Raw genomic sequence first — 9,456 nt, 5'->3', positions numbered from 1 at the left:
CAATCTGTCAATTTCTAAGCTGGGCTTTCTGGGTTCTTCAATATAGTAATCTCCAAGCATGCAAGCACAATGACACCCATATTCAAATAAACACTATTGCCATGCACCAAAAATGTGAAAAACGCAAAAAGACCTCTTAACATTCCTATTAAAATTGGAAAAAAGAAATCCTTTCTGTGGCGTATTTGTATGCATACTTGAAGACTTGTGTATTTGCATCATAACTGGCCTAATTCGTCTAGGCTTTTCAGGGACATCAGCAGAAACACTGCACAGCTTCTCCAACGCCCGAGGAGAGAATACTAGTTACAGATGACTTGCCTGACAAAAATATCTACCGAGCGAGTGAGGACAAGCATAAACAGCCACACTGACCCTCCTTCTGGAATCCGCAATTAGAAAAGAGAAGCTGATTAAAGCACGGGACCCCCAGAGGCCCCTCTTTGATAACCAGCTTGTGGCCTTCTTCAGTCAGCTTTGTCGGCTGTGTTTTGGTTTAACATATTTAGCGAGCTCCATGACTTTGTCTACCGAAGTGGAAAAAACACAGCGACCTTGCGAAGACTCACAGGAAAGGCAGCTCTGGATTCCTAGGGAGGTGACCATGACGTATTCGACAGGATCATAAGACAATTGACCGACTTTTACAACGTCATATATTCGTATCTGCCAAGTGTCCTCCCCTTCCCTTGGCTTTTGACTGAATAACTTTGAGGATGGCTCAAAATCCAGTAAATCAGTTTTTTTTTCTGTGTTCTGAAGATAGTAGTGGAAAGTAACAGAGTGCAAATATGTGATTAAACACATACTAAACCTCTGAATTACGGGGGAGGTGTTGTCAAATATTTAATATCTCTTTGTAGCAAGTGCGCTGACATTTTATTGAGCAGGCATGACAAGTACAGTACATTCGTTCTGCTTGATATCATCTCTGACTTATCAACAAGGGTCTATTGCAAAAGTTACAGACTAGTAGAGTGTGTGACCACCTTTCGAAGAAATACACACTGTACATCTGCCACGTACTGTAAGCTTTGCACCAGTCTGCAGATCCTCATTCCCGTTGTGAAGCCTAGTCACGCATGTCCCTGTTTATGGTCTCAGACCCCCAGATGGTACTAAGCATCCCAACTTGTCCCACACCTGCCCTCACGTCTGATGAGCAGGACATTCCTGATTTTGTCAGGAAAATGGAAATTAAACTATGAAACAGCATTTCATTCACAAGTCTTAATACACTGGCCTGGGTTAATGGTTTTGAAAGTTGAAGAAAATGTTTTTAAATTGCTATGTTTTGGATAGTCAAACAGGTCAAAATAAGCAATTTGAACACAACTGCTTTATATTAAATACCCAATGCTTTACTGTACCATTTTATGCACAGCAAACATACAAACGTCAGACATAAGCAAGCCTAATTATACTGTACTCTTAATAGCCAGTCAAACTCAATCCTGGCATCTAGAGTACATTTCAGTAGCGGAAAGCAGAAGATGAATGCAGCATATTGTTAATATTGTCTTTACACTTTCCTTTGCTAATGATTATGATTACTCAGAAGACATTTCTTTGAATAATTCGACTCATCTTTGTGTTTTGTTTTTTGTAGTCACTTATTGCATGGATTCAATTACTTAGATGTAGTACTGTTGTACAGGAGAATATACAATAGCTTATAAACATTTCCAAATGTCAAAAGATGCAATCCTACAGTACTTTCAACTAGTTTAATTAAAATCACTGTGACTTTACAAAAAAATACATTTACAAAAAATGTAATTCCGTATAAGTAAAATATTATTTTAAAAAACTAAAATGTAACTAATATTTGTAAAAAAGTACAAATAGCAAAAAATAAAGTAAAGTAGCAGGTCAAAAGCCTGCCCTAGATTCAGTGGTATACTGTACAGGACAGCATGACATTTTTCTTTTCTAAAACCCTGAGGGGGGCTTTTGACCTGAAATGCCCTAATACAAATTCTGTTTTAATCTTTTCTTTTAATAATTCTGACAAAAGAGCAACACTTTCGAAGCAGTTTTGCTCATCCTAGTAAAATATGAAGCTTTACTGCACTGTAGTGCATTAAATATGTGACCAGGACGATCTCTTAAAAAGTTCAAACGTGATGGCAATGCATATCAAGTACTGTATATCAGAAAGAGTAAGGATTGCCACATTCTCACAACGTCGTCAGCACAGCTCACTCCACCATTATGCTTGAGGAATGTCAAAGGCAAAGACGAGCGCTGCCGAAGCAGCTGGATCACGCACATCAAAGGCCTGAAAAATCAATTCTGTTTAATGGCCAGCATGACAGAGTGGCATCCGATGGACTGCTGTAAGTGTGGTTTGTCGGAAGCAAATCACATGATGAATAGATTTGTTTTGTTTCACATGCAAGCTGAGAGATCACAGACTTGGCGCACTTGTGATTACACGACCACTTGAAGAAATTCAATATCTCAAGTCAATACTTCACCCAATGTCTTAGGCAGAAGTTATAAACACACTCATCTCAGGAAAACATGACCTCTCCGTACACCATTTTCTAGAGGGACAAAGATCTGAGACTAAAGACTGAAGAGGCTTACAAATCAAATGATTACAACGTACAGCTATTTAGACATAGAATTATATATAAAAAAAGCTTAAATATGACACAATTAGCTGCAATATGCTGTCTGATGTCAACACAAGGCTATAGACCCTGGGAAATGGTTTTGGTAGCCTAACCTGTATCTCACAGAAACCTTGGAGAAATAAGAAGAAAAATCACAGACAAGCATAATGAAAGCTAATGAAACCAAATGTAAAGCATCTGTGCTCCCAAACAGAGGGAAGAAAGAGATGTGATTCTGAATTATGTTTAAAGAAACTTTCTGTGGTACACTTGTATTTTATTCAAAATACTGTACATATATGTATGTACATCAAAACATACACAGTACAGTATATTGGACTCCAGTCCTTGAGAGGAACTCTGTTTGAATGTGTTTGTGTTTGAATACCTACTGGAGGCAGCTATGAATACACCTTCAATTATAACAGGAATGATAATAATACAAAGAGAATGTATTGCATATTGACCTTTAACATTCTGCTATATGAATCTAAAGACAATTTAATGAACATCCATGCTTGCTTATCAGCAATAGCAATGACTGACATCTCTAGATTTGCAAGGCTGCAGTGAACCATTAAAATAAACCGCGGGCTCCATTTAGGAAACATTCCATTTGGGAAGACATACAGTGCTTTAATATTCATAGTGGGTAATTTGTTACTAACATGAAATGCACAGATTTACCATTCATTCAGTCAGCATGCCTTGAGACAACCAGGCTGGTAGGTAACAAATCATTTAGTTTTTTATTTTTACTGAACTGTTCATTTAGGGAGGTATATATTATATTATATAAGGAAAAATACAGCCATTAAACTGGATTTTCTTTGTCTAAGGCACATTTATTGTAAAATGCCACTGTTTTTGAAATTGCGTTGTGGAAATCCATTTAAGTGCCAAGGAAGGTACTGTATGCCTTCAGGACAATAACCTGTGCTCTTATTCATTGGTTTCTGCCTTAGATAAATATAAAATAAACATTGTAATAACATGACATATTAAAATAGGTTTCTTTTTGTTTCAAATAAGTAAGAATGTGAAAGACTTCATTTAAATCTCCCTAACAGGCAGATAAAAGGCATTCTCCACCAGCAAACAGCAAGAGCAACACTAATGCCTTCTACTGAGGAACTAGATAAAATAAAATGGAAATTTAGAATAACACAGAAATAAATAAGAACTGTGAAAAAATGTAACAAAAATAAAGGAAAAGCTGAAAAATGAATCTTAGATGGATTTGAATAATAAAAACACTTATTCAATTCCACTCAGGTGTGAAGCAAGAGGGACTTCTTTTTCCAATGTTGCCATCTTATGAAGAAGCAAAAACTTTATCCAATTTCAATATTTCATATTCTTATTACTTTTTGAACAACAGTGGTAAACATTTAAAAAATGTAAAAATAAGAATCCAATGCATTACATGGCACTATTCATCTCAAACTGTTGCTCAGCATGCTGTACATACTCACATTATCTGCCGCTGAAGTGCGGCATTCACCTGGGTGAAGAGCAGAAGACATCACGTACAGTACTGGCAGCCACATGACACAGGAGGTCAGGTGGAGGTGTATCCTCACTCATTTTAAGGAGGACAAATTGTATAAGACCACACTGGAACCCTGCCAAGACATCAGGATTAACATCCACACATGTTTCAATGCCATGGGATGGGGGAGCAGTCAGGAATATGGCTTAATACGTCATATGAGGTACAGTACCTCCTATAGCAGTGTTAGCTGTATATGCAAATGTTTGGAAATTAAGGTGCATAATGAAAAGGGCCACCTACCAGTCGAGCAAATAAACGCAACACACAACAACTTCAGAACATCAGGAGGACCATGGACACAAGCAAGACGTTTGGTCCATCAACAGACCTGGTTTCATTTCTTGGTACTACGTTTCATTATAATATACAATAAAGTATTCAGAACTGTTGGCCAGTACTGGTTGAACTGACACCAACAGTTCCCCCAAACATGAAATCCTTTTGAATTCCTCCATGTCACCATCCCATAAAGAGATAACTCTTGGGTACCCAGATACATACCATACAGAACATAAGGCTTATTATGGATCAGCATTCCAAAATGTAATACACTCATCCTGTAAACCAACATTTCCAAAGACACGTCATGTTCAGGAGGTACCCAATATACAGTACAGTATTAAAGATAAGCATTATGCTCATTACACATGCAGACAATATACAGTATATGGTCCGTTTTTTCATATTTATAATTTCAAGACTGTACAACCCATCATGTACTATAGTACAGCAACTGTTGCCTGACTTGAAAACTGACGTATCTCTGTAAGGGCTTCACAATGACAATCATGTTTTTTCTCTTGCTTTCTGGATTTTACACATCATGGATTTGGATGTTCTCAATCAATGGACTTTTGCACCAGGTAATTAAAACATTTCCCTCTCAGCAGGGTGATTAGTATATACTGTATATGTAATTATAATTATTAATAAAAACATCATCAAAGGTATTTGATCCAGCCAGCAGTTCAATTCTTTTGACAGTGAAATGTATTCTAATTAACCGAGCCAGTTTTGATCGTATGTAGATCAATCTACCTGTCTGCAACTGTTAAAATCTGATATTTATCATGAGGTTTATGTTTTTTATTTGCCCTGGAAACTTGAGAGCGTCTGAAAATTTCATTTAATGGGTGAGCGCTTAACAATATATTCCACTTCATAGGCCATAACCACTTACTGTATGCAAGTAATCTAAGGGCTAAAAAATGAGAAATTCTAATTTTTCCATGACCTCTTTAAGTCGTTTATGGAAATCGTGTATGGACTACATAGAGTATTTGCTCTAAGTAAAAATGATGAATTCATTTTAAAAACATATATTAAAGTAGGAAAAATGTTAATAGGTATATGTAAACTAAATACAATTGATGTACTGGATTTTCTTAAAGAAATTATGGAGCGGGTGTTATATTTTAAATCTTTTTTCTACATTAATTAAAGAATAACTGAATGCAACTAAGAAGTCAGCATAATCGGTGTACTTCAGAATATAGTGTACACCATTAACACCCTTTCCATGTAATTAGCCATGCAAGGTAAACTACTATACCTAGGCATCTGTATCCAATTGTCTTTTTCAGGTCAATTTGTGTCATTCTGCAATAAGAATGTAAACAAAAAAAAAAAACAATGTTCAGGCAGAGGTTAATTCCACACTGAAAAACATAAAGAAAAAAAAAACTACACTCAGGGGATCACATTTAAGGAAGTTTCCACAGGCACAGTGTTGTTTTTCTTCCTAGTTTCTCCCATGGAATTAGCCTCTGCTCATTCCTGCGCAGCTCACACGCTGACAGAGCTCCCCACTCAAACACCAAATAAAGTTGTCTGACCACCCTGCTTTGACACAACATTTTATTTTTGTCAGTTTTTAAATATGGACACAATCTTCATGAAGAAAAATACATAATGTATGAACCAACAATCCTTCAACATTACATGGAGTCTTTTCTCATTCTCAGATTGAATGCACTGAAATGAATAATACCGTATCTGTTTCAATGCATAGTGTAAAAGGGGGGCTGTGTAGTAGGTCCGGATTAGGGGCCACTGTGCAAATACCTTTTTTTTGTCTTTAAGTGTATTAATTTGACTTTATTTACATAAGATAACGCACAAGGTGATCCCTCACTTCCTGGTATCTTTTCTAGTCCGTTCAGATCCAAGCTGAGGAGATGCTGCACAGCTTTTACAAACACTGTCACAACACATCACATACAGTACAAGGGGCAGATGCAATATAAGTTTCATTTCTGCCACAGCAAAACAAGATATCATAGAAAACATACTACAAATTTACAAATTTTTAGTGTTGTTTTTTTATTCCCCCATCACATTCTTTTTCCAAAAAATAACTATGGAGAGCCTGAGACTTTTATTGAATCTACCCTAAGTAATACTGCAAATGTTTTGAGAGCAATTTCACTTTGCACAATTTTAACAGAAAGTAACTGTCTGCTCATGCCAATAAAATTCACTTTTGCAGTGAATCGCGCTGTGCTCTTGTGAGTGTCCTTGTGAGTCCCAATCCACAATTTCTTTGATTTTAAGACCTCAAACAACAATGTTGAGGACAGAGATTTCTATTCAAAAAGACACAAAAGAAAATGTTGACCCCATAACAGCAACAGAAAATGACAAAAAGAGTCACATCTGCTTGTGATGGAATGGAAATCTTGTGAATAACATGATATACAGTTCTAAAAATACATTCTGTTTAGGTAAAAAGCTGCAAATGACTACCTAATTGCTCTCCACTACTGTATTGTGTGTATCTTTGCTGTGTTTTCAGTATGGCTTGAACAATCAGCTCATACACACTATTTTATAGACTCTATGATACTCACACATAGTTTGGAAGTATCTTATCCAGTACATTTTATCTATTTTCTTAGTCTCTGTAACATAAAACATTATCTCACCATAAACCTGGCCCTTAGGCTGACATCCGAATGGCAAATAATGTGAAAGAAGACCTTCATCTGCAACTCACAAAATGAAACACAACTTTCATTTTTAAGGTAAACCTGGAGTGCATCTTTTCATGGAACATGAGCTTTTGTACAGTACATAAGAAAAATGTCTTTTCTGGACTCAGTTCTTTTATGCACAGATCCAAAAAGTCTAGTGGTGCTCCTCACACGCGAGACCCTCAGTCGGTACTTGTCCACTGTTTTACCACATTTGTGCAGCTCTGTTCAGAGAAAAACACACAGAAATGCACACACTTTTCCAAACAGAACACCATACTTTGTAGCTCTCGGAAAAAAAATATTCTTGCAAAAATGGTTCATCTCACTCCCTCTACTGGAGTGACACCTTAAAATGATGGCAAAATCCACAGAAGCACAATTCCAAGCAGATCACAGAATGCTCAGTGGATTTGAAAAAACAAACAAACACTTCAGCATGGCTAGAGGAATTTAGAAAGCCATTTGAACCTTTTTACTCTTGCAATGTGATTTTGCTTTGATTGTAATCAAATAATGATACTTTCTTTTTAACTACACTAAATGCCACATACAGTACATAGGTCTGTGGTTTACATAATAAAGGCTGGTCAGACAATTAGATAAAAGGACTGGTTAGAGCTCTTTCCTAAGACATATACAATGGTTACAAATGTAATATTTGCACAAGGTTAGCTGAATGATATTATGCTACTGTAGAGCTCTTTTGACTGCTTCGCTGCCTTATGCTACTGTAGGTTTTCCACCCTATGGAATTAGGTCATCCCACATCAACGAAACCGAACACAGAGCACATGACACGCTCTTAGAAAATGTAAGCATTTTCAGAGTGGTGCAATTTTCAATGTCACGATATGACCAGAAATATACCTGATAATATAATAGAAAACTACCCTGTTCCTAAAAGGAATAGAAGATGGGTTGGTATGGTTTCTTGTAGAGTACTCATTTATTTTTAGTTTTTTTGTCTTGGATTACATATACGTATTTGTTGAAGCACTGCCTTCTGCCCTATGTACAGTACCTCCCCCCAGAAAACTCCACAATATGGAAGAGTTACAGTAATTTACTTCATGACTGGTTATAATAACTAGAATTATTTGAGACAACAACATTAAAAAAGACTGTACAATATCCTATCCTACCAGCATTTCTTTGGGCTCTATATAGAGGAGCCAGGAATTATGCATCCTGGTTATAAAGAAAAAAACAAGCTGCTATTGGAGATGAATATTGAATCTGACCCCTAAGCCCTGAGTTGCCAGCACTGGTTAGTTTATGTGTACTGTTGTGCCAGTAGTGGACTGGAAGAAACCAGACACTACGCCTTTTTCATTTGCTAGTAAAATTGAAATTGATTTAGTAGCAATAATATTCATATAATTACATATACAATATCTATACTCTCTGAAAATATCTCATCATTATTACTAAAAAGAAATATAGCACGCACCACTTAAAAAATACCACCATTTATAATGTGGAGGAGAAAACTCAACTTTTTTGTTTCCTCCCCCCATACTAAATACTCTGCTTGCATCAGAGGGTTTATCAGAAAATAAAAACTATAATTAAAAAATAACAGGAGAAATAAAAGACAAACATCACACCCTTTTGCAGACCGGGTTAGAATGGGGGCATTAGGTTGCCACAGCAAAGATTTTGTGTTTAAACCTCCAAACAGCCAAAAAGGAAAGCGTTATTTCTTTGCAATTTTTTTGACCTGGGAACTGGAGATGGGAACGGGAGACTTGCTAGCCTGTGCACGCTTGGTGCAAAAGTCTGTGGTCTTGGGGAAAAAAAAAACCATCGGCACTGCCCCTCGGAGACAGTTCTGCATCAAAGCCCCAGCAGTAGCTGCGCACACAGAATGATCAGTAGACAGGATGAGGTGTGAATTCCCAGGGTGCCACTGTTCCCATCCTGCACTGCTCCAGGCCCTGTTGAAGGAGAAGAGAGGTTTAGGCCTTCATTTTTAAAACTTGCCTTTTAACCTTTAACCAGACATTCTCAGTCTGCTGTTTGCTTTTCATTCTCAGCGAAAACTCCAGATGCACACCACTGGACAATGGAATGCATATCCTCACAGACAAGGTATAGCATGAGTTAAAGACAGTATATAACTTGCTGTGGAAAGACAGCCCATGCAAAAGCCTTTCCTCTAAAGAATATGCAGCGATGCTACTTTGCCAAGTAAGTGAAAGGGTTTCAGGACATGCCTTGTTAGTTAAGGAGAGCCTCATTAAACCTCTATCAAGAATTCAGAATAATAGCTGCTAATAGATTAGATTTTATATAATCTGTGTTA

At 36.9% G+C, this 9,456-nt stretch overlaps 1 protein-coding gene across 6 annotated transcripts in view; it reads right to left on the bottom strand.

Annotated features, from left to right (window-relative positions):
* Positions 1 to 6,019: 6,019 nt before the first annotated feature.
* Positions 6,020 to 9,456, bottom strand: part of ntm (neurotrimin) — a 357,038-nt gene continuing 353,601 nt past the window's right edge. For 4 of the 6 annotated variants that reach the window (XM_088619206.1, XM_088619209.1, XM_088619207.1 and 1 more), the window contains one exon: positions 6,020 to 9,088. In XM_088619206.1, the coding sequence (XP_088475332.1) occupies positions 8,988 to 9,088 (101 nt within the window). In that variant the 3' untranslated portion in view covers positions 6,020 to 8,987. The remainder of the gene's footprint in view (positions 9,089 to 9,456) is intronic. The other 2 variants (XM_088619205.1, XM_088619208.1) reach the window with 1 other exon arrangement.

The sequence above is a fragment of the Lepisosteus platostomus genome, chromosome 25, assembly GCF_059453375.1.
Source record: "Lepisosteus platostomus isolate fLepPlt1 chromosome 25, fLepPlt1.hap1, whole genome shotgun sequence".
NCBI lineage: Eukaryota > Metazoa > Chordata > Actinopteri > Semionotiformes > Lepisosteidae > Lepisosteus > Lepisosteus platostomus.
This window is presented reverse-complemented; position numbering and strand designations above follow the sequence as displayed.